General features: G+C 46.0%; 1 protein-coding gene across 11 annotated transcripts in view; it reads right to left on the reverse strand.

Moving 5' to 3' along the window:
- The window catches only part of DNM2 (dynamin 2), a 75,908-nt gene that overhangs the window by 4,471 nt on the left and 46,354 nt on the right, over positions 1-25,083 (reverse strand). For 3 of the 11 annotated variants that reach the window (XM_036760781.1, XM_036760758.1, XM_036760748.1), the window contains exons 3-19: positions 24,872-25,021; positions 24,242-24,445; positions 23,348-23,446; positions 22,533-22,693; positions 21,573-21,715; positions 20,195-20,330; positions 19,768-19,835; positions 17,329-17,467; positions 16,569-16,655; positions 16,113-16,183; positions 13,763-13,814; positions 12,967-12,978; positions 8,097-8,210; positions 2,812-2,921; positions 1,212-1,323; positions 809-973; positions 183-418 (exon numbers count right to left, since the gene is read on the reverse strand). In XM_036760781.1, the coding sequence (XP_036616676.1) occupies positions 183-418; positions 809-973; positions 1,212-1,323; positions 2,812-2,921; positions 8,097-8,210; positions 12,967-12,978; positions 13,763-13,814; positions 16,113-16,183; positions 16,569-16,655; positions 17,329-17,467; positions 19,768-19,835; positions 20,195-20,330; positions 21,573-21,715; positions 22,533-22,693; positions 23,348-23,446; positions 24,242-24,445; positions 24,872-25,021 (2,059 nt within the window). Of the gene's footprint in view, positions 1-182; positions 419-808; positions 974-1,211; positions 1,324-2,811; positions 2,922-8,096; positions 8,211-12,966; positions 12,979-13,762; positions 13,815-16,112; positions 16,184-16,568; positions 16,656-17,328; positions 17,468-18,897; positions 19,037-19,767; positions 19,836-20,194; positions 20,331-21,572; positions 21,716-22,532; positions 22,694-23,347; positions 23,447-24,241; positions 24,446-24,871; positions 25,022-25,083 lie in introns of all 11 variants that reach the window. The other 8 variants (XM_036760775.1, XM_036760751.1, XM_036760744.1 and 5 more) reach the window with 3 other exon arrangements.

Raw genomic sequence — 25,083 nt, forward strand, 5'->3', positions numbered from 1 at the left:
ACTCCCTTATACTGAACCAACCCTGCCCCATTTCTATCCACCAGTCTAATTCTGCATCTGGGACCAAGCGAAGTGAAAAATGAGGCACAAGGCTTCTTCCTTCCCCCTAAAGCTGCACTCGCTGCCTCTGTTCCAGGTCCAGACCCTTCTCCCCAGGCAGACTTGCAAACATCTGGCCAGACCTGTGCCTACTGCTAGAACTCTGGAGCCATGTGTCATCTACGGGTGGAGGCACAGGGGTGGACACAGTGCTGGTGCTGATGTCCCCAATAATGTTGAGCGCTTCCTTTAGGGCATGGTACATGCGCAGCATGTCTTCTCGACGTTGGGCCTGGTCCGCAGATTCCTCCATCAGGCTACTCTGGTCCGCAGAAGAGTAGAGATAGGCCAGTAGCTCTGAGTGGATGAAGGCCTTGGTCTGTGGTATAAGGGGAAAAGCCCTGAGATCAAATTGGGGGGAGCGGAAGGGGGTTATGCCTCTTCTCCACTGATAAGACAGTACAGGAGGCTCTTCCTCTTGACTGCAGTGGATAAAATATGGAGACCTGACTTGACCCAAAGAGACTCAAAGGAAGCCCTTCATGATGAACTTAAGCCCAGTTCCTCAGACTTTGGGGACATAGACCAACATCTCAAGGGTGACCTATTAAAAATCTAAGGCTCTTGGGTAAATATTCACATCCCAGACTTCCCAGGTCCTTAGGGATGGGGGGTGGGGAGGGGGCGTGCTAAATCACATGGGAGGTCTCTCCTCGGTCCAGCTATCCAAGTTTGAGTCGCTTCACATCCTGGGCCCTGGAATACGCACATTGTTGATCATGAGATGCATGATTGTCTTTGGCATGAGGTCACGGATAGACTTGTTGATAATCCTCACGTAGGAATCAACAAGGTTTCGGATGGTTTCCACCTGGCGTTCCAGTTGAGGGTCCATGGAGAAGGTGTTTTCTTGGGCCCCATCCTCATTCTCAGCCTGGTTCAGGTGCAAAAGAAAGCTGTGAGTGTTTCTCAAAGTCACGTCTACCCTCTCACACGATGAAGCACAAGAGAACTGATTCTGTAGGACCTGTTATTCTGCTCTAATTCCACCACTGACACTACATTGTGAATAGCCTCTGTCCACGTGGCGGTGCCTCAGGTCTGGCCCCCTCCAAAGTTCCATTCTACTCCTTTTCCTCCCCCATCCCCAGATACTTAAGACAGGTACCCACCTGGTCTTTCTCAGGATAGACCCCTGCTCGGAGGAAAGAGGCTTTCCAACTATCCACATCTTCCTGGGAGTCGCAGGCTAGCTCAATCTGCCGTAGGTCCTTATAGACATTCCTGTATGAAGTAAAGTACAAATAAGAGCTTTGCTGAGGTACTAGCCCATTCACAGACTTGTCCTTCCACCTCACTCATGGCACCTGGCAGGACGGCCCACAGTCCAGCGATTGTGGCAAGTTGTTCCTTTAAAAAATGAAGGCAGTCAATGAAGAAAACAGAACCAGAAGAACACTACATACTGCGACTACAACCATGTAGTTAAACATAACAATAGCAAACACTCCCATCATATACACAGTAAAAGTCAAAAGGAGATATAAAACGATGATATGGATACTATGTAAAACTAGACAAATCCAGCTTGTAGGGGTGGAGTCAGAATGGTAAAGGATGGTGGTCACACACTGCTGCAGTCACTTAGAATCTTTGTTGCTGCTTGTCTGTTTGTTTCTATTTTCTAATATTTTGTGTTTGTCCTTCGTTTCTGAAGAGAGGATCATGACATCAGGGAAATGACATGACTTGCAGGTGACTTGGATTTGAGTGAGGGAGGGTCACCAGCCTCACTTTCTCCTCCAGAACCACCTGAGTCCAGTGACCTGATATTCATCAGGACAACAGGAGATGACCCAGGATGCAATGGCAGACCCTGGCCCTTTTAGGCTTAGGCCTTTTATGAGTACCTGTATTTGTCAACTTGAGTCAAAATGTAGCATGAAAAAATAAAAAGGCAGCTGGTGTTTACAGTAGAATAATCTGTAGTCCGCTAGAGGCCGGTTAAAGTCCAGAGCAAATTAATAAAATAACTGTAAAACTTCTGATCGGAAAAAAGGACTATCTTAGGGCTTCCATGAAGGCCAGCATATTAACACTCATGACTTTTTCCCAGGCTGAGGAAGAAAAATAAGAGAGCACAGGGAACCTGAAAGGGCAAAGTTCAGTACTCATCTGCTTTCTTTTTCACAACTAGGAAAGTTTGGGGGGGGGGGGGGCGTGGTGCATAAGTTGCTGCTGCCACCACCTCTACACTACTGTATGAGAAAGGGCCTGAGCCCTGCTCTGCCTCAAGCCTTCTGAACAAGCCAAGAAAGATTCAGTCTCCTGGGGAGGGGTGGGGAGAAAAACACAATGTTCACCATTTGCAGTTGTTATCAAGGTATGAAAATGTATTTTCAAAATCTTGCTCTAAATTATGTCATTCTATGACTAGTAAAATGGTAATGCTTAAATAATTTAAAATTATAATTTAAAAATTAGCATGTTTTGACGTTGGTTAAGACACAAAGGCCACACTTGTCCCAAGAGGCACAACAAAATGAAACTTTGGTGCCCCAAATTCTGAACTTCAGTCCCCCTGAAACTGGCTCAAGAATCTTAAGAGGATCTAAAGCTTTTAGAGGAGGCCATCCATGGTACAGTGCAGAGCTCTATCCGAGCTCAGGCAAACACAATCAGACTGGCCAGGCCATGCTTTGGCATCAAGTCACTCAAATGGGAGCTAGCGTTCGGGGGGTGGGGGTGGGGGCACAGTAGGGATGTCCTCACCTCTGCTCTGTGTTGAAGATAGCAAAGATGTGCTTGGTGGACATGAAGCCCTTTTCCACATCTCGGATTTTGAGGTTATCCAATGGCAGCATGTACTTCTTTTCTTTTTCCTAAAATGTATAAGAGATAAAATGTATAAGATGTTAAAATTGATACAAATAACTCCATCAAGCAGGGCCACACATCTACATCTTTAGGAAATGTTGCCATTTTCATTAAGGTTACCTGACTTGCCTAACGCTGCTGCCACCACCACCATTACTACATGTTACTATATGAGAAAGGCCCTGAGCCCTGCTCTGCCTCAAGCTCTCTGGGACAGTTCCATTTTTGTATCCCCATCCTACTATGGTGCCTGTCACAAGTGTTTAATAAGAGCTGGTTGCCTAACTGCCAGCTTCTCTGTTACATGCAGGAAACACTGATTCAATTAGCTGGCTGGCAGTTTCTGGACCACAGATAGGGCAACTCAGAGCAAAAGATTCTATGGGACTCCTGCATAGGGCAGAAGGTATTGTACCCTGCTTGTCCCTGTGGCCCTCAAAGCACCCAAGCATACAGAAGACCCGGCACACAGAAGGCGCTCAATATTACCTGTTGTACATACGACAGGTAAGTGGAGGGCAAGTCTCTAGCTTCCAGATTCACACTTAAGAAAGTCTTAAGTTTGCTGGAGCTCCTGCTGACATATATGGGCAAGGAAGAAGGAAGCCAGAGAATAGAATGGGTCATGTGTGCCTCTCAAACCAAACTTTGAGAATGGTGGGGAAAAGGGAACGCAAAAGAAACTGAGGTGGAAAAAACATGTGGTCTTTTGGTGGGTCAAGGGTTTAGTCATGCCAGCTGGCCAGTTTGAACACTGACAGATGAAGAGAGCTGGAGGGCAATGATGTGTGTGATAGGCCCAGCAAAGCTGCTCCACCCAGCTGTGTACCATTTTCCAGCCCAGGTTTTCTGTCACGGGCAGATGGATGAATGGCCAAGGCTAAAGATGGTTCTTGGAAGATCTTGCAGAGTTCCTAAGCAAGCACACTGCAAAGGCTCTCTCAACTCCTTTTACTTCAGGAGAGTATAGATAGGGCTCCCCTATTCTTAGTATTGCCCGTCTGCCCGCCTCCCCCAAAGCAGCAGAAAGCTCTGCAGTTGGTGTGGATGAGCACAACTCTGCTGCTTTTGGAGGGGCCACCTCCTGAGTCATGGGCTACAGCAGCCTCAGTGAAATGCAACATCTGGAATTGTTTATAACTATGTTCCACCCAGAAAATATCTCCAGATGCTACAGGCACACACTCATCCCCACCCCCCCACCCCATGTCCCAAAAGTGACGTCCTCCTTTGTACAGAGGCCATGAACCTAAACCCTCCCTCTCCCACCCCCACCCGCCTTGCCTGCCTTAGGATTTCCTGAAAAACCACAACTTTCTCCAGACTGGGTCCTGCTGAAGACTTGCCACGTCAGAAGAGACAAAGCAGATTCTTTGAGGGAACAGCAGTTCTCTTCTCCTTGTAAAATAGGCTTTAAGAACACATCCCTTCTCAAAAGGAATGGCTTCGAAGGGGAGGAGTAGAAGAATCCCCCCGGATTCCAGCCCCACCAGCCCAGTGTTCAGACTACCTGTCCAGGAGATTGCAAATGTGTACAGTAGTCTGCACATTGGTTAGGCTGGGCTTGGAAAAGCATCGCCTCAGGAGCCAGGACCCCTGCCCCACAGCAAAGTGAAAGCCAAGGCAGTATCAGCTCCAGGTAAGTCCTTCAAGATTTGTATTTTCCTCCTTATATGCCATACACAAAGTACAGGCCCAATAAATGCTTGCTGAATTGAAATTGCCCAGCCTGTGTAGGCCAGAGATTAAAGGGAGAGGCTTAGGAGTAAAACGGGCTTTGTGCAAGGGAAGAAGGGCCCGGAGTCGAGTTCAAGACGAAAAAGCCCAACAGCCTGTGGGGCTCCCTCAGCGAATCTTCCCTTCAGTCCTGAGACAAAGGGCACATGCCTTTTGTGTTACTGAAATTTTTTTTAAGAAATATTCATATCTTTCCTCTCTTTGTTACGTTACCAAAATAAATGTATTTCAACTCTTCTTTGTTCATTCTTTTCCTTCTTTCCAGAATTATAACTGGTCCTGAGGGACGTGGGTAAGAAGGCACTGGAAGGGCTGCCATGTCTAACGGGCATATGTTAAGAGAAAGGCTGTACATTAGCAGAGCAGACCTTCTGCTTTTTGAGAAACAATGTTTTATTTCCCCCTCCTCACCTCTAGGATTCCTGCTGGCTTTGTGTCTGTAGAACACAGAGCCTTATTCACAGCGCCTGCTGGTTCTCATTACTCAACAGCAAAGGGCCAGACAGTGCTCCCACTGAGAGCCCTGCCAACAGGAAACTGCTGGCGGGGGACAGGCAAGGTTTACGGGGCGAGCTGGGGATGGCGTTCCCTAGCTCTCATCTTAGTCTAATTGGAAGGCCAAAGCTGGCAAGATCAGCTTGTCCCCCCTCTCTGATTAGGAAAAAAGACCTCATTTCTAGGTTTACTAAAAGAAGGGGGAAAAGGAACTAAAAATGTATAACCCTTAATTCAAGATCGAACTACCATCTTCTATACAGTCCTATCCCTCTCGACTGGCCAGTCCAAGTTTGCAAAGGGAATCCAATAATGGGGTTCATACTAGTCCCCATCCAACCTCAATGAATTTGCTGATGTGTCTGTGTTCTCACCAAGATGGAAGCTTGGAAACCACCAGAATATACTTGCTTAAAAGCTGACGCACCACAAAGCAGACTAGCTTCTAGACTGCGGGGGTGGAAAGTAAAAGAAAAAATAAGGGCAAAAGCCTTTTCCAAGGTACTTGGATGAGTGGTTCTGAGCCATACTGTCTCCCCGAGGAGTCTGCAGCTTGGAAAAGATGAAAGGAGCAGGCGTCTGAGAGGAAGCAGACTGGTGTTTGCCTAAATCCTTTCTCTGCATGACTGGGTCTAAGGGAGAAAAGAATGCCCCTTTGCTACCTGTTTTGCTCTAAAATCAATTCAGAGGGGGTATGGGGGAAGCCTGGCAAGGGAGACTGAAAAGAGGATCCATTTGAAGATATCTAGGTCTGGCCAATCAGGAAGCTGCTCCCTCCCTATTTCCAGGCAGCTTTGGCCCTATATCCCATTTCCCTCAGACGCTTCTACTCTTGTCTCACTATACACACAGCCCACCATTCAGGAGGCAAGTACATACAGCTGCATTTGAGCAGGAGCTATTTCAGCATATGAAACAGATATATGGACATACACCATGAGGTTCTACAGCTCCTTCTCCAACTTAGGCAGAAAAGGATTTTCTTTGGGGGAGAGGTACACCAAAATACAATACTTTCCTGCTCATAAATAAAGGGCCCTTTGGGACACCATACCTGGTCCTGTGATTCCTGAAGATCAACAAAAGAAACTAGAGGTGGCAGAACTGGGGGAGGGGACTCCAGGGTCAAAAGAAGGTTGAAAGGGCTCTCTCAGTGTAGACAGAGGCCAAACTTAGTGGGGCCCAGGCTAGGAGGCATCACAGGGAAATTGTGGGCAGCCAGTAGTCAAGACTTTCCTTTTTCAAATGAAGAATCAGGCCAGTCCAGGGCCCACAACTAATGTACACATTTCCAAAGGTCCCTTCATAGAACTTCTTTCCAGATTGCCATCCTCATAGTTTCTCTTTTGCAGGACTATGGGGAAACCAGCTAGGGCTACCTTGCATTTCCAGGGAAACTGGCAGGCCTTGATCCTAAAAAACACTTGGGACCAGAGTTAAAGACTCTGAGGAATGTGAAGACAGAATACCAGTCATAACCAGAAGTCTAAACAAGCTGTGAGGATGGAACAGAAAAAGAGGGAAGGGGTTAGAACCTGGGGCTCTCAGACAGAAATCACCACTTTGGCACAAGTGAGACAAGTGTGGCAGTGGGGAGGCCTTGTAGAGAGAATCAAGGTTATATATGGACTTGTATTTCTACCAACCAAGTTGTACAGGCCATTTTTAAGGACTATTCCTAAGAATTCTGTAAACAGGGCCTGAGCAGCTTTTCAGGGTCTCTTGACTTATTGGTAGGGAAGGAGGCCTATCAGTTTCCTTATTTAAGAAAGCCAAAGTTCTTCAGGATGACTTGGCTCTGATAAGTGCTCTGATCTCACTGTTCTTTTATCTAATAAAACCAAGGTGATAGTATCAAATACTGGAAGTAACAGAGGTTATCCTATCCAGTCTCTAATTTTATAGGAGAAAACAGATTCAGAGAGGTCACACAGAGTGACAAAGTCACACAGAAAGAGTAAAGAGCAGAGCCTGGAACCCAATCCAGGTCCACTAACTCTGAATTCAGGGCTTCCCACTCTCTATCATAGCTGCTTCTTCTATGTTCTTCAGGCTTGGTTCCAAGAAAAAGCAGAAGTGAATTCTCTAGTATTCTTCTACTATGACCTAAAGTGCTCAGGGTCGCAAGGATGGGAAGCCAAGACTCAATCTAATGCAATAATCATTGATCTAACGTTCATTCTGCATAAGGCAGTACCTGTGCTCAGTAGTAAGGAGAAAAAAAATGGCCACAGCCTACAAGGACCTTGCCTTCTACTGAGAGGATATAGCCTGTACGCAGAGTTAACATCTGAATAAAAGTATGTCCCTGAGACAGCTGGTAGCACAGTGCATAGAGCACTGGGTCTGGAGCCCTAATGCCAAACCCCAGGGGAAAAAGGGAAGTCACAGGCCCAAGGACACCCACAACTCTATAGTAATAACAACGTTTATGAGGACCTCTAATCTACTTTATGAATCCTATCCAACCTCAGCCTCCCAAGTCCTCATTCCATACATGCTCACTGGGCAAGAGAGCCTAAAGGAAGGGAATGATAAATATCAGTACACTGGGGTTGATATCTAAAGGCTGAGTGATGGCTGGTGCCTGGGGGTATCTTGCATAGCTTCCAGGTCACATATAGGCCAAATGGTCCACATGGTCTTCACCAGGTTGGCTTTCTACTTGCCTGATGCATTTTGGTCCCTCTAACTACAACAGAGATGTGATGCTTAGTCTGTATAGCTTGAGCACTTGTGTCCTCAACGTCCCTATCATCCCTGACAATAGGCTGTGGCCATAATTTTCACTGAGAGTTATAATTTACACATTACAGCTTCCCAGAAGGAACTGGATGACCAATCATAATTGGCCAGCCCAGTCTGTCTCCTTTTAACCAGCTCTCACCAGCCCACATCAGGGTAGTGTCTTTTGCCAGATTAAGCAGTCAGGTTTCCTGGATACTCACCTCCTCATCCTTGTACCACGACAAGGACTCTGCAGTGAGCACAAACCAATACTCCTTGGAACCACCTTTCATCAGGCTGATATTGTTGATGGTCAACCAGCCCTTTCGAATCACCTGGAGGAAAAAGCATGGATCAGCATGAAACCTGGGCCTTGATGAAGGTGTATAACCTAGTCAATTGCCACACACCAAGAAATTAGAGAGGCCAAACCCAGACAGAGCAGACTTTTAAAATGATTGGCAAACTCCCAGTAGAGTAGCAATCTAGCAAAGGCTGGGTCAAAACCCCAGACCCCTAGAGGCTTCTTGCCCAAACCATGCTCCTAATCCAAGCGAAAATGGGAGTGGAGTGGGGTGGACTGCTCCAGGGTTTTAGGATGCATATTAGTGCTCACTAAAGCCGAACACGACCTATCAGGTAGGTGTAAAGGAAGGCCAGTGATTCAGCCCATGGCTTAAGCTGATCCAGGACAGCCAAGAAGGGAAGAAATCCAATCCAGTCTAACTAATGGGCCATGTTGATGCTCCTCTGCATGGCCAACCATGGAGGAACCACTTGGTGAAGTATATAGCACAGTGAAATCCTGTCCTGAGGTTGCACAGGTCATTAAAGACAGAACAATGAGTTAGAAAAGTTCTGAAACTACTTAGTTCCAACATTCATTGTTCCAGGACAACCAGCAAAACTCACTCAAAATCTAAGATGGACTTCTGTCAAACAGGACATGAAAACTGCTAGTCACCAAGCTTCCCTGTCAGGTATGTTTGTGGTGACACAGTAGAGCAGCAGTTTCTTTTAGAAGAGTGGCATGGGCCTCTCTCTGGCTCCCCTAGACCACTGGCAGCCCTCCCCAAACCCCACCCTGACAATGTCACTGTGCCTGCTTTGTGGCACTCACCTGGCAGCTGAGTCAGCCTCCATGGAGGTACTAGGCTGTACCCCCTGGGAGGTAAGAAGGGTGGAGACAGGGAGAAAGGAGTCATGCATGGGAGTCCAGGGCCTGGGGGAAAGCCCCTTAACATTCCAAGCTGGGGACACAAGGGTGGGGCCAACATGAAGCAAACAGAGACTAGAACAGGACTCGAATGGATTTGGAGGCAGTGACAAACTGAAGCTGAACTGTTACCAGCAAGGACAGCAGGACGCAAGTAAGTGCTGACCCTGCCAAGGCACTTATGGGGCAGAGCTGTGGGCACTGAAAGCCAGGAAAAACAGTAGAGATCCTTTTGGATTTCTAGGCCCGACTTTCCACAGAGATCTTTATCTTCATAGCCAAAGAACCAACTCCTAGGCCAAGCTTATTAAACATTTCATCATCTTGCCAAAATGCTTTCACCAAGATGTCACCAAACCAGTGGACATGGTCTCATTCATCTCCCTAACAGAAGGAGGAGGTAAAATGACCGGCCTGGCCTTCCCATACCCCTCCAACCAACTAGCAGATGGAAGGAATCACTAGCCTGGCTCCTAGGGAAACTGGAGACACATATATTCTTCTCTCTCTGTACCAAAGGGTCAGTCAACATAACATACAGCCAACTGCTTTGGTGACTTCACTAGGACCCTAGCCCAGGGTTTAGGTCCCTGACACACAGATGACATCAATGTAGAAAGCCAAGGGGAAAGAAAGCTCTGTTAGTCATGCCATAAGGGTCCTTAAAGAAGCCAAGACTCCCAGCCAGGAGCCAGAAAACTCGTCTCTGTTGGGAGTCCAGGGGGAAGTGAGTCTAAGAGACAGCACCCAGACCTCTCCCTGTTGGCAGCAATACTGGTCCAGAGGCATGAAGTACTTTAGGGACAAAATCATCTGATGCTCTGCTAACATTTCATTACAAGCAACAGCACAGAAGCTGTGTGGCTGTGTTCTTTCTTGTTAGCTCTAATGGGCCTTGAATGAGGTCACTGCTTTGGTCACCTATTCCTACAGCATGAGGTTAAACTTCACAGGTCCCATGGGAGCCGGTGCTAACTTCCTCCTTTCCCGGGGACTGTCCGACAGAGGTAAGGCAGGAGATAATCAATACGCTGACATGATTTCCTGCAAAAGCCTGGGAGAGGTGGGGCTGGATCAGGCATCGACTGCACCTATCTCTATTCCCCTCCCAGTGGTCATAGACAGCTTTGTCTGGGGAAGGAAGAGACCTCTGAGCCTATTCTGTCTGATTTCTGCACATACCATTCATGTGGAAGAATAATTTGGAAACTTTCCAATGGGCAGTTATGCCCCCCAAATAAGAAATTCCAATACATTTATGGACTCATATACTTGGGCTTCAGAAACACATAGAAGAATTGAGAAGAGCACCCACAGTCACCCTACATAAGTGCCCTGTGGCCACTACTCTCAAGACACAGGTTAGTAATACACAGGAGTCAACAGGACAGCAAGTGGCACATTTCTCAATATCCAGGCTGGGACAGACTCAGGGTCTTCAAGAAGGTGGGTAGTCCTGGTGAGAAATGTGGGTGCCTGGGAGCTAAGGATACATGAAAAATGCTGGATCTGCCTCTGGAAAAATCAGATTGTCCTAGGGCTCAGAATAGTTTAACACTCTGCTCTGGTGGAAACAACCAAATGTTGCAGGCCTGGTCATTCAACCTCAAATCTAAACATCTAGGTGACAGGCTGGAACACAATGTTTTTGCCCACAGGACTTGAGGATGCTGGTCAGGACCACAGCCAGATGTATTCCCTTCCCAATCACAGACCAGAGCTTCCCATCCCACCCAGGAATTTTCAAGCTATCCAGGCAGCTGCCCACGTAGGAGACAACACTGAGTTAAAGACAAAAATCACTTGGCTGTACAAGCTATGGGTGATTGCAGGCTGTTACATTTAGAAGATCTTAACTCTGATAGTCTGCCTGCCAGAGGGAAGCAAGAGCCCTGACCAATAAGATGGCAAAAGGCCAATCGAGAACTGAGTAACTTCCTTTGAGGCTGGATATGCAATTTGAGGGCATATAGTAGCTCTTTAGTCCAGTTCATTTTAAAGCCAAATTTATATAGGAAAATTCATTCTCAACAAGGGGAAGCAAGAAGCTGGAGATAGGACAGGAATAGCAGCAAAACCAGAATGCAGCTGGATAAGTGTCCCAGGGTCTAGGTACAGAGGAGACAGGCATGACAGGATCCTCTGGAAATTCAGTCCCAGGTTGTAGCTTACTCAACCTAATGACCAAAAGCGGAAAGAGTCTGTTGTGCAGTTAGGGGACCAAGGAGAGCTGCCATAGGCCCATTTAGCTAGTGTGGAGCCCCCAAAGCCATGTCATAAGGGACAGAATGGCAACATGATATTTAACGAGGGAACAAGACATGGCAAAGAAGCAAAAAATTTTGATGTGCCAACGCCTTACCTGCAAAAAGGTGCCTTCAGGGGAGAGCTGGTCAACTGGTAGGGACAGGGGAATCAAGGAAGGGGGCCTAAATCTTGGAACACTCTTCCTGAATGCTGATTTTGTCTTCCTGGCCTGGAATAGCCCAGCTCATACCAATCTTAGTACAACTGTCAGGGCTCAGCAGCTTCCCATCACCGAAAAGCAGAACTTCCACATCCTAAGCCTCCCAAACAGTGATGGAGACCTTACTCAAGCAAAGCCAAGGTACTCTGGGAAACAGAGATGAGAAGTATTTCCCTCTTCCCCCAAAGAAACAGGGTCTTTGGGGAGTGAAAGGAAGCCTATTTAAACTGACAGGAAAATGGAAATCACTTACAATCTCTGTAGTATAAGGGAAACTAGCAACTGGTGCTTTAAAGCAGGGAAAATGTTGTTCCAACAGTGGCCTGACTTCCTGCTGCTTAAGGAGAGATGAGGCAGGAAGGACAAGGGACTGGTGGTGTGAAGCAGGCAAACCAGGACCAGAGTCCTTTAAGGAGAGTGCTTCTTCCTGCCCAGCCCCTTGTTCTAGGATTATACTTCAGCTGTTTCCATTTTCTTGCTCAGTCAAAGAAGACTTTTTGCCCTTGTTTCTGCACACTTGTTAGCCTCCCCATGGGGAAGATGTAACAGTTTCCAGAGCTCACCCTATTCATCATTAAGAGAGAAACTGGTACCTGGAGTTTTCAGAACTGAGTACACTTAGCAGGAAGGTCTGTGGGGCCCTGGCCAAAGAGCCCAGCAGGTCAGAATTACACCGTCATCCTAGCTAAGGGGCAGGGAAAACTGAAGATGTACGAGCACACGAGTGACAGCAAGATGAAACAAACTGAGTGCTGTGGACACAAGTGACAGGAAGCCTCCTTAGAGACTTGATTGTGTTTTAATTCTACTCTCCACTGCTTTTTCCTGCTTATATGAACGGAAAAGGGAAAAGGGGTCAGGCACCCACAGGGTGGTAGAGGGAAAAGCTCATCTTCAAGGCTTTGGGAAGGACTCCAAGAATGGGTCTAGGAGGCTGCTTGGGCAATGACCATCTAACTAAGATGAGCCCCACCAGGGAGCTGGCTTTTCTAAAGAATATGGAACACATTGTCCCAAATGAAGCCAAGAAGCTATGCCAGGCACACTACTGGGATAAGGAAGGCAGGCTCAGGTATCAAACACAGCCTTGCATTTTTACAGCCTTCAATAGGATTTCTGGTCTCACTCACCCGAGTCACATCCTTTCTTCTAGAGAGATTATAAAGCAACTTGAGGACAGAGCCAAGCCTGATACAACTTTGCATGCCCCATGCTATAACAAGGCTCCATAAATCTGTTGGATGAATCTGCACCTCGCCTGGAACAGGACAGGCTCTCACCTTAAATGTACTAAGTGTACTCAACCCCAAGTCAATGAAAACCCAGTTTCTTCGGTGTCATATTTTGGGAGTAGGTCTCCATCACTGGATCTGTCTAAAGTTTACTAACACACTATATAGGTACTTACCAGAATCTCACCCTTTAGGATCACAAAGTTAGGGTTGTAGGGTAAATAAAGGAAAAGCAGAAAGAGGGAAGCAAGGTAATAGAGAAAGGACAGGAAGCACAAAAAAAATGGTAGAAAAAGAAGAGCAGAAAAACAGCAAAAGAAAAAAAATTACATGCTATTAATTATGTTCACAGTGTTAATGTTTAATTCATTATAATCTTTCAAACAAAAAAGCAATAACATATGTATTACCTAAAGCAAGCATAAAATTCATGCAAAGGTTACATTTTTCAATCCGGGGCTTTGGTCATGCAAGCTAAATAGAGAGTAGTCCCCTTGGCCCCTCCCATGAGAGATGGGACCTCTGCAAAGACTATGTGAAGGCAGGGTTTTTTCCTAAAAACCACCAGGACTCTAGGTCTAATTTCCCCGGGGAATGCCTTCCTTCCATTTCCCAAAGGCTGGGTTGGAACACTAGTACAGCATTGCTTTCTTTATTCTCAGGACAGTTGATGGATCTCACAGAAAATGTGCCTTCCAAGGCAAAGAGAAAGCAGCTGTGGTAAGACAGCCCTGTAGTGACTACTGTCAGATTTAGATTCAACCACTTGAAAATGTTTTGAATAATGTCAAAATACGTGTAGAACTTAGGATCAAAAGGGTGGAGAATCACAATTAGACAGCAGCTCCTGAGAGAGGCATGTAAAACAGTGAGGGTTTGAGGAAACCATTTACACCAAAGCTGGTGCGCCTCCCCCGGGCACCTAAGGCAGCTCTCCCCATCTGCCCCACAAACAAAGGCATGCACACGCACCTGATTTGGAACGGCCCTTTTCTTGTTCAGCTGAGTGCTTCTCTGCTGGGCACTGAAACCAAAGCATAACACAAGGCTTATGCAGCTAGGCAGTGAGGGAGGAGCTGCACAGAGAGAAGGCAAATCAATGTTGGCTGAATGGAAATGGGCAGAAAAGAGAAGAAACAGTTATCAGAACTAGAGATGCTGGCATTAAGGTTTTTCTTTTGGAGAGTAACTATTCATCCCAGGAGAGCCATAGCAGGCTACAAACAAATGCATTGTATATAAAAACAGGAAAGCAGCTCTAGCACTCTGGAGGCTGTGGCTGAACTAGACGAATGTAAAAACCTCCAAAATGAGGGATTCTTAACCTGGGGTCCATGACATTATAAGAATATACATTTTAAAAATCATATTTCAATGTAATAGGTTTTCCTTGTAATGATATGTATTTTATTTCATTTGTTTAGAAACATGATTTTTGAGAAGAGATTCCTAGGCTTCTTCCTTAAACGACCCATCAAAAGGTTCCAGGACACAGAAAAGGTGAGAAAGCCTGCTTTAACTCCACTCCTAGACAAAGTCATTTACTCCCTGAGGGGCTCAGAGAAAGTTTGTGCAAGTCCTATTCTGCCTCATTGGCAGCATGAGCAAACCAGCCTACAGCTCCATCCTCAGGCAAAGCATCTCTTTAGATGCCCTCCTCCTGATAGCTTGAGTTGCCAAGCCCAGAATCCGAGTGGGAGGAGCCCTGGGGCTGTCCTTTCTAAGGTGATGATGGGACACCCTGACATAAAATTTCAGATGCCAGACCAGGATGGTGACAACAGTGATTAGTACCAATAAAAGTTCTATTTACCTGAGATAGGAGAGTAATAGCTATTTCAAGGTAAAAGAAGAAAAGCCACCAACTTTGTTTTCAGACTCAAATTCAGAGGGAGGGGAAGAGAGCTGAGCATAGGGCTCTGTTTGAATACCTGTCTCCATGTAGGGGCTGGCTGTTTCAAATGGCAAATTCTTAAGAGGGCAGGGGGCCATGTCGATGTAACCATAATGGTCATAATACCTGAGGGAGCCTGATAAATGGAGAAGTCTTGGGTCACAGAGTGCAAACCTGTACCACAGCACTGATGACCAGGCTTCACAACAGCAGGGCCTGGGAACATTTTTTACGACTTCTTCAGTCTGAAAATCAGAGTCAGGATTGGACTAGCTCCCTAAGCAAGTCTTACTGGTCTGGGACTTCCCACTACCTTTGTCAAAAACAGATCCAGCCCGAGGTCCCTCTAACACACTACTGAAGCAGCACTCACAGCAGGCAGATACCCACCCTGTCACAAGCTGCTCAGTATAGTAACAGCTGGGGTTATTGGGAGGGAGGCCAAGGAGTCCAGAGGGAAGAGTGAAGCGATCAAAGGAAAAACAGGAGAGATGGTGAGAAGGAGGAACTGCGAATGAAGTGTGAAAAGCAGAAACAAAATGAGGAAAAGAGCAGCCATCAAGAGGGGAAAGGGAGCCAGGGCTTTCAGCTCCACAACAGGGGCACCAAGGTGGAGACCCAGGGAGCCTCCACAGGAGGTGGCCATCCTAAATGACAGGGCACAGCAGGGAATTGAGCTCCCTGTGACCCAGCACTGTCATGGCTCACTTGTGGCCCAAGGCAGGGGAAGATCTGAAGAAGCCGTTGCTCTCTTCTCACCACCTACTGACAAGACTCTTGGGCAGACCATAAAGACTTCTCCTAAGATCATCTCCTTCTGAAGTTTGAGAAAACACCAGGCTGTGCAGGGGACACTGATTGTTCTAGTTCTCTTAAATTAAAAGGAACCAAACTTTCTTGGGAAACTAAGCACGGGCTGCTTAGGCCCATTTAATAGGGAGGGGTCAATGAGGCCCCAATGATCTGCAAGAAGGTCTAGTCTCAATTTCTTTTGATTCTTTGCACGTGACAGTCACCACTATCACACATGTGCTAAGAGGGAATGCTGATGTCATTTCAATTAGGGTAAAGGGGACAGAAGGGATGAATTTTGAAGTATTATCATCCATTGCTACATTCAGCTGAAACATTATGTCACTGTCTTAATCCACTGTCATTAAAGAAACTTGCCTGATTTTTCATAACATCCTATTTAAAGCAAGATATGCAGAGAAACCTCATTTGTTCCTTTCAAAGCATCTCTAATAGAAGAATACCTCAAAACTCAGAATGTGTCTTCTTCCGGAAATTATCCCCACCACTGCCTCCTGTTCTGAGCTAGCATCACCTGGAGCCTTGAAGCCCTTTAGGAGGGCCAGCTCTAAGACCGAAGCCCTATCTGGTGGCAGGGCTCCCATATCCAAGAAGCTGCAGGTAGAATATACATACTTTGCAAAGCCAATGAAGTCCTCGTGATTTGTGTTGATGTATGATAGCTCAATGTCGATCAGAAGAAGGATCTGAAAAGATAAGAGTATGTTTGCTACTTAAAAAGCCTTACTATTTGGTCTGCCCATCAAAGGTCCAAATACACATTTACGGCACTTGAGCACACTCCCCAAGTCCACCAGTAGAGGGGGATCTATAACTATTTTCCAACTCAGGCAAAGGGCCAGCAGGGCAGGCTACATCTGCCTGGTACCTCCAGGCTCTCAGCGCATCTATTTCACTGAATACACACGATAACGGGCACCCTAGGGCTGGATACTGCCCTTGCACATTAGAAGTTCATGTACAGAATCAATCATACGAAGTCCAGTCATTAAGGTAGCCTGGTCCTTAAGTTAGCAGTACCCAGTAAGTGTTTGCAGAATGAACACATTGTCAAAGACCCTTCAAACACACCTGGTCCTTTGTTCTCCCTTCTCGCTCCCTGATGTAAGTGGTGACAATTCTTTCTGTTTCTTCTCGTAACCTGGGATAGGAGCCAAGCTGTGGGGGAGGAAAGGGGCATGTCAGATGGCTCTACATAGCACAAAACCCACAACAATTTACATGAAGAAAGCAGAAAGCCAGGGAGAGCCAAGAAGACATGAAAGGACTTCATTGATCCCCAATTTTGTCACCACAAACACTCATTAAAGAGACAAATATGGGCAGCTTGAGTTGGCAAGACAATTAAAGAGATCAAAAAAAATTTTTTAAAAGAGAATCAAAGATGAAAAGATTTCATTCAAAGCAAGTGAAGTGTGTTTACCAGTCAAATGTCACTGATGTTCCCTCTCCCACCTCCACCCCCATGGCTGGATGACAGCATGAACTAATATATACTAAGCAACAGTAATGTAAGCCAATGAGATGGACAGCCTTCCCCATGCCCTGAAGCAGCCATTTCATAGGCATTTTGGTCTCCTGGGCAGTGGTTCAAGATAGCACCTATGGCATATGTCTCAGCAGGACCTCCAAATTTATTTCTGGGGACTGTCCACGGATGACAGGTTAACAGAATGTGGCATAGGCCAGAAATAATGCCACCAAACTTGTTTCATTTTTGGAAAGAACATGAATTAAGCCCAAGGCATTAAGTTAGGCAGGTCCTGTGGAGCCAGTATTTTTCAGATGCTCAGGTTAGACTAACAGATGGAAAAAAAATTTAGCCCATTACCTTCTCAGCACACTTTTTAATGACGGTGGCCAGCTCTGAGACCACCAGATCAACACACTTCAAACTCGGCTCTTTGAGCTTTACAATCTGTTTTTTCACAATGGCTTCAAAGGCCATGTCGGGGGTGAAGAGACCCGTCCTGCGTCATGCAGAGCACGAGAGGGAGGCAGAAAGACGAGACCCCAAAAGGCATTGCAGACCAAACACACACAGTAACAAAAAGACAGAGAGAGGGAAGAAAAGGAGAGAGGCAACCAGTTAGTAAGAGGCATAGTAAAAGCCTTGGCATTTGCCCTGGGAAGCTGCTTCGGAAGGAGAGCCATTTCAAGGGGCTTTTGGCTAGACTTGTCAATAGTGCAAGGTCATTGCTTTAGTCACCTTACACCCAATGCATCTGGTGCCCTGAATTTTCAAATACATGTTGTAGCCTCTGGAAATCTACTTCCAACCCTGCTGGGTTTGACTGAAGAAGCTTGGAAAGCAAATGCAGGCTTTTAAAAATGACACAGATCAGGAACTGCAGCACAAGCAAAAATCCCCTGACTCTTAAAGATAGCTCCAGGATGCCTATCCACACACACACACACACACACACACACACACACACACACACACACACACGCACGCACGCACACGCGCACACACACACACACACACACACACGCACACACGCACACACGCGTGCGTGCGTGCGCATACACACACGCAACCCTGGGAAAGCATTTACAAGGCTCAGCTGAAGCAGGTCACTCTGGGAAGCAGGCACTGTCAGGGTGGGGGAGCTAGGCATTTCCTGCCAAGTGTAGGAACTGACTGTGCCAATCACAATGACTGTTGAAGATGTATTTCAACTTCTGCTTGTTTAGGGGAGTCAAGTTCCCTCTGCAGAGTGCTGCCCCTCCCTGAAGGAGAACAGCAGGAGGCATGCTGCAGATGGGGGATCTCTGGCAAAGCTGCCCTGGGCTAGGTGTGGCAATGCCAGGTCTGACACGCCAGTTACCTGCCACTCTGTCACTCTTGGGGCTTCTGGCACCTGGCTTTGCAGCAGTGGGTTCATGCAAAACATAGGACCATGGGGTTATTTTTTTTTTAAAGAAGAAAAACATGATAAATGGAGGATTGGGGGTCCCAGGCTCAAGAAGGGGTACATTTCAATTTTCTGCTTCCCAGGGTGTAGCAAAGCAGCATTTTAAATCAGTCAAGACACATGCTCTGTTGGGCATCAGGATCCCAGAGTAAGCTGCCCACTCGGCTGGCCAACTCCCGAGGCCTGTTGGGCATTCTTCCCATTCTACCTCTTCCTTCCCTTACTCACTCGATTGTCTCTAGAAAGACACTGGTGACCTCACTGAAGAGTGGTGGGAAGATGATGTAAACAATTTCAATATAGTCTTACATTCCATAGTCCAGAGTCCCTTACCTGGCCTCTGGTTAGGAAGAAAACATCCTCTTGGAAGGAAAAGCAATCTGGGGAGAATGACCAGCCAGAGCAGGCAGGGCACTGCGATCCTGATACCACCCATCCCCCCGTGGCTCCCTTTTCCACAACCCTCAGGGAGGGCTCAATACCTTACTGGTACACTGCCTAACTGTATTGATTAACTCCTGAATAACCAGGTCGACACATTTCAGACAAGGCTCTTTCAGCTTCACCACCTGCTTTTTCACAATGGCCTCGAATGCCAAGTCGGGGGTGAAGAGCCCCGTCCTATGCACGTCCAACCACAAGAGCAAGGGTGAGGGAAATAATCAAAGAAAAACACAAAAAAAATCAACAATATTAATGGCAACTATTTGGTTAACTGAAGAAATAGCAATAATCACACATCTGAGGCCCAGGCCCACTCCCACTAATTAGGAATTCCAAAAACAAGCCTCATTTCTGCAACACAAGGTCTACTCTTTCCTGGCAACATTCAGTTTGACCAACATGAAATTCATCTCTCTCTCATGCTGGTTGGCCTTAGATCTGGGCCCATTCTTACCCCCTATCATAGTCTTTGTTTTAAAGGCCCTTACCAGGGCAGGTGGCTGATATAGAGCCTCATATTACATCATGACCATAACAAGACAGGGGTGGGAGTAGGGGTAGCATTTGTGGTCACAACTACAAACAGTGTAGCAATTTATATCATGTCCTACCTTACAGGCCTCAAATTAGACAGATGTAAATTTTTGCCCTCAAGTGTCAAAATATTGAAGGGCAACTGACTTGTCCTGGGAGACACCAGGGAAGAGCACACCAGACTGACTGCCTCTTTTCACCCCACCATCCAAGGCACCGGGCTCTATCCCTGAGAGTGTCAGTCCCTGGCCAACATGGTCTCCTCCCAACCTAGATATCAGAGGCCGGGAGCACAGACATTCCAGAGGCCTGGCTGAGACAATAACATGTTGACAGAAGGAAGTTAACCCTCCTCCCCCACCCTTAATACTTGCCTGACTCCATGGATGTTTTTAATTGCATAACTAATTTCTCGTCTCAAATCCTTCTCATCAAATTCCATCTAAAAAAACCAAAATATACAGAGGTAGGTATTAAGGAAGTGAGTTACAATTAAGTATCTCCCTGATAATATGTACCTTTATAAGAAAGCCTCAAGTTAATAGTTGGCTATCTGAATCCTATTAGCTCTGAAGAATGACCATCTATGTGATGCCTGCTTCAACTCCCAAGCTAGAGTATGTGATTCCCTTCAAAAACAAGCAGGGTCAATGTATGAGTTTCTTTATGAGTATGAAGGCATGCCTCACTGTCTTTATCAGTTCAAAAAGCATTTGGTAAGTGCCTGTTCTCCACGGACCCTTAGAGGGGAAGGCTAACTATCCTTTGGTAGAAGATGAGGAGAAGCATAGAATGTGTCACCTTCACAAGCTCAAATGGAAACCTCTCGTGAAAGATGCGATTAATCCTTGCACCACCAGAAAGTTCCAATGTGTCCACCTGGTCTCCTGAGCCTTCAATTCTCTTTTCAAAGTCCACACCAAACTGCTGGACCATCCTAAAATAGCGAGAGCAAAGAAGGTGCTTCAATATCTTAACATCAGTTCTGCAATCACAGATTAGCAAACAAGCTGTCTATGTAATGAGGTGAACTATTCCCTCAATAAAGCGGTTCATGATGCGCACAATTTTTCTTTCAAGAAAAACACAAAAGCTAATATGAATCCAGCACTCTGAACAGAGCTCTCAAAACAGTTCTAACTTAGAGGAATAAGAAACAAAAGAGACAAGGAATAATATCACTGAAAAGCATATCCCTGTGATATAATTATGCTTAGAAACCAAATGGAAAATGGAGGTGATTCAGAAAATGTGAATAGTCAACATGCGCAAGACCAGTTCTCCCAGGCCTACCAGAAAGACTAAAGCTTAACTTGCACCTCCCATCAATTATAAAGCCCAGACCTATTTTCCACTGTTTGTAATAGTATTATCAAGATAAAAACGCATTTCCTTTGGACTAACAATTAGAAAAGATTCACAGTTGGGAGTCCATCAACTTCTTGAAGCAAATTCCAAGCGCACAGGAAAACCTGAGGGCTTGACTCAAAAGGTTCCCATTTCACTCTTATCTAGAGGCACAAAAATCCACCTGCCAAATGATATCTAACCACACAATCTCAGTACCAGTCCAAACTGGGAAAGGAGAGGCAGCCAGCACACAATTGGGATTTTGATGCTTCCTATGTGAAATTCTCCTTTTAAATGTCCAGAGCAATTCAATGTCACCCCCCCAAAGCTTCCTCTCTGGCCAGAAGCTTAGGTAACCTCCTGTAGGGGGCTGTGTAATACGTGTACTCGCCAAGGCAGGAGGCCAGAGTTTTTACTCTGTGCCCCATCCCCTTCCCCAGGCTCAATAAGCCAGTGGCTAGTCTAGTACCTAAATAGAAGGAAAGCAAGTTATGTTGTTGTTCAGTGGTTTCAGTCGTGTCTGATTCTTTGTGACCCCATTTGGGATTTTCTTGGCAAAGAAAACGGAGTGGTTTGCCATTTCCTTCTTCAGCTCAATTTTACGATGAGACTGAGGCAAACAGTGTTAAGTGACTTGTCCAGGGTCACACAGCTAGTTAGTGTCTGAGGCCAGATTTGAACTTGAAGATGAGTCTTCCTGACTTCGGGCCTCGAACTCTATCCACTGTATCACCTAGATGCCCAAATTATCTTTAGTCAGGGAACAAAGAGAAGAGCTCCACCCTGAGACACCAGGCCATGCATCAGGCCAGAGAGCAAACACACTTACTGCAGCAGGGCTTTGGTTTTCCGGGTGGGATCATCAGGCCGGAAGTTCTTATATTCTTCCACCTCCTTTTCCAAGGACAGCAGCTGGCTCTGGAGCTTGCTGCGCAGTGCAGGCAGAGACTCTCGGATGTGATTGGTCAGTTGCTACAATGAAAAGGTCAGAGGTAAGACCAGCATCGGTCGCCAACAGGATTAGAGGCTCTTCCTAAAGGTTACAAAGACTGCGCATTGCTTCAAATTCCTGCTTCAGGTGAGCCAGTTGAAGAGCTGAGCCAGGGCACATTGCAATGGAGGAAGAGCAAAGGGATTCTGCTACTTTGGACGGCAACAGGAACCACTTAAACCCATAAGACTTAGTAGGGTTCTGGGATTCCCAATGCCCCAGGGCTCCCCAACTCCTGGCCAGCTCTTGCTGCAGCAACTCAAGGGAATGGGCACTTCTTGGGCCTAACAACCCTTCTAGGTCTTCATGGCACCCAAAGTCTCTGAATTCATGCAGTCTCGCTAACTCGTCCTGAAACCTTTCATCCCCCTCTCCTCCATAGAGCAGTTCTTCATTTCCTGGGCTGGAAGTCACTTCCACTGAATCTTTGCTCTCTTCCTCTCCCATCTTCTCTGAGAAGCAGGGCTGTTTCTGTTCTAATTCTAGCCTGTGCCAGTCCTGAAACCTGTTGCCCTCTCCACAGCCCACAATATGACCATTTGCAGATGCAAGTGCACACCCATCTACCCACTCACACACACACACACACACAAACAGGAGTAACTCAGGGTTTCCAGACCTATGGAACCAGCTTCTTGACTCTCCAAGCACTGGTAGACTGATATTCAAGTGACCACAGAACACCAACATTAACAAAAGTCCAACAATCCCTCTAATAAGCCTTCAGGAAGTCCTACCCTACACTTCACAGGGGTGTGTGTGGGGGGACCCTAAAACTCTTTATGGGCTATCTTATACCTGGTTCAGGGTCTTCTGTAAGTGGGGCGTGCCCATTCGATCTGCCATGTGTCGATATGCTGGGTGAGAGAGGAAGAACTTCCTCTCCGCCCCGAGCGCTGCACGGATATCCTTCTTCCCATCGATGTCTTTTTGGCTCCGATTGACCACACCAATATAACCTGAGGGAGATCACTCACTTGAGCCTGTGGCACTTTTTAACCAATAAGGTAATTCAGAAGAGACTCAAACCTTTTATTCTGATGCTAAGAAGGTGCTACTTTAAGTTGGGGGAAGCCTTTGCAGAAAGATGCCAACTAAATCCCACTTACTGAATATGACTCAGCTTCTGAGCTTTTTGGAGGAATTGTTTTAAAAAATGATCTTCAGACTTCAAATCACAAGTGATCAAGTCTCATCTAACAGATGTGGAAATGGGAGCCCAGAGAAGGGAAATGACTTGTTTAAGGCCACCCAGAAAGTCAAAGGAAAATCTAGGACCTTCGCTCAATCAAAACACCTCATTATTTTTTATCTGTAGAACACTGTGCTAGACCCTGGAAAAGATATAAAAGACAATGAAAACATGAGTCATGACTTCCTCTAGGACACTTAGAATCTAGCTCAGTGCTCCTTCCACGACACCATGTTATCTCCATTTACCTGGTGGCTGCAAGGAAATGGAGTTGACCAGCATGTCTTTGGCTAGAGAGCACTGACAAAAAACCAGGAAGTGCTGCTCCTTGCCCAGCATTTTCTCTTCATCTTGGCTCTCAAACACACTAAAGAAGTTGTTCATCACTAGTGCTTCCCAAGGATCTGGATTACAGTCATACCTCTTCTCAATGGGAGCAACTTGTTCTCAAGCACATCTCTGGCATCTGTGCCTTCATCCATCAGGTCAAGCTTGGTTATAACACCAATTGTCCGTAAGCCTGAAAAAGTCACAAGGTAGTCACATAAAGAACATCTAAAGGAATCACCAGGAGGATCCTCCACTGGGACAATACGGAGAACACTGCAAGAATGCCTACCCTACCTAGCAAGGATGTGACAAGCAGGGATATAACCTGTGACTTTAATGTCATGATTCCAAGGCTACTGGCACCAGCCTTAATCTAAAATACTCTATAGGAGATACATCATTGTTACCAGAGTCAACTCTTGCCTCTCTGTGCTCTCAATGCAATTATTCATGACTGTGCATTAGTCAGAATCTCACCTCTTTCTACCTCCCTAAGCCTTGGTGTTAATCTCATGCTGAAACAAGGAAATCCTCCAGTAACAAAGTATCTCACCTGCTAATTACCCATTGCATCCAGTCATCTGCTGGACAGCCATTAAGTTAATGGAGAACAGATAATGAGAGATTCACCAAGGCACAAGTATAGAAATAGCAGTTAAGCTGTTAAACCCTGAGTGTGTGCTTCAGGTTACTGTAGAGGCTTATTCCTGGAGAGGGTCTTTGTATCGATTATCAATAATTGTGCTAAAATCCATATATCAAGTCTTTTTCTCAAAGCACAGCCTGGCCCAATGATCCTTCCCCAGCTATTTCAGATAATGATAGGAAATCCAGGGATTTAGAACCAATTTCATCCAATGAGAGAATATTTGTAAATCTCTCAGCACTATGCCTGGCACCTAACTAGCCCTATATAAATGCTTTCCCCCTTCCCATCGAACTTCACGGCTATTTCTGGCTGGTACCTGGGGGTTCCAGGACTTACCCTGAGGATCAACTTCCTTGGCCATCTTGAGGGCATCTGAATTTGCTAGATCCATGTTGGCTGGCGTGACTGCAAGAATCAAGCTGCTCTCTTTGCTAATGAACTGCAGGATCATGTCCCTGATCTGGTATTCAATATCCATAGGCTGATCACCAACAGGTACCTTGGTGATGCCCGGAAGGTCAATTAAGGTTAAATTCAATACTAGAAGGAAAAACCAAAGTTGAAGGAAAGTCAGTCTCAAAGCCTGGGAAAGATATAAAATCGACAGCTCACCAACAATTCACCTGGTGATTTGTCTGATGATACCTGTACACTGCTCACAATTCCTAGAATGAGGCTCACACCAGAAAATATTTCAGGATAGGTTCCCTGCCCTCAGGACTTTACCAACTATCCATTTACACTCTTGCTGGCTAATCAATTAATCTGATTTTAAAAATGCTTATTGTGTCTTGTGTCCCAAAAGAATAGGGGCAGCTGAAGAGAGAAGCTAAAGGTCACTGCTATCTGGTCTTGGTGTCTTCAAGAGTTATCACCCTGAAAATATTAGTATAATTTGAAGAAAAGATCAAAATGTCAACTTCCAACATTCACAATGAACAAATAATTATGTCATATGCCACTTACCATGTGGTGAATACACTCGTAAGTTAATGGGGATAGGAGAAATGCCTTTATTGGTCCCCGTGACCCTGTCGGTCTCTGCTTCAATCTCTTGGCGAACTTCATCAAAGTCCGTAAACTTCTTGGACTTACAGTGCAAAAATTCCGCATACTCTGGAGGAGGAAATGAGTGCCACTAGGTTAGAGAGCAGCAGTGGCAATGTCTGTTTCTGATC

This window comes from Trichosurus vulpecula, chromosome 1 (genome assembly GCF_011100635.1).
Source record: "Trichosurus vulpecula isolate mTriVul1 chromosome 1, mTriVul1.pri, whole genome shotgun sequence".
Lineage (NCBI taxonomy): Eukaryota > Metazoa > Chordata > Mammalia > Diprotodontia > Phalangeridae > Trichosurus > Trichosurus vulpecula.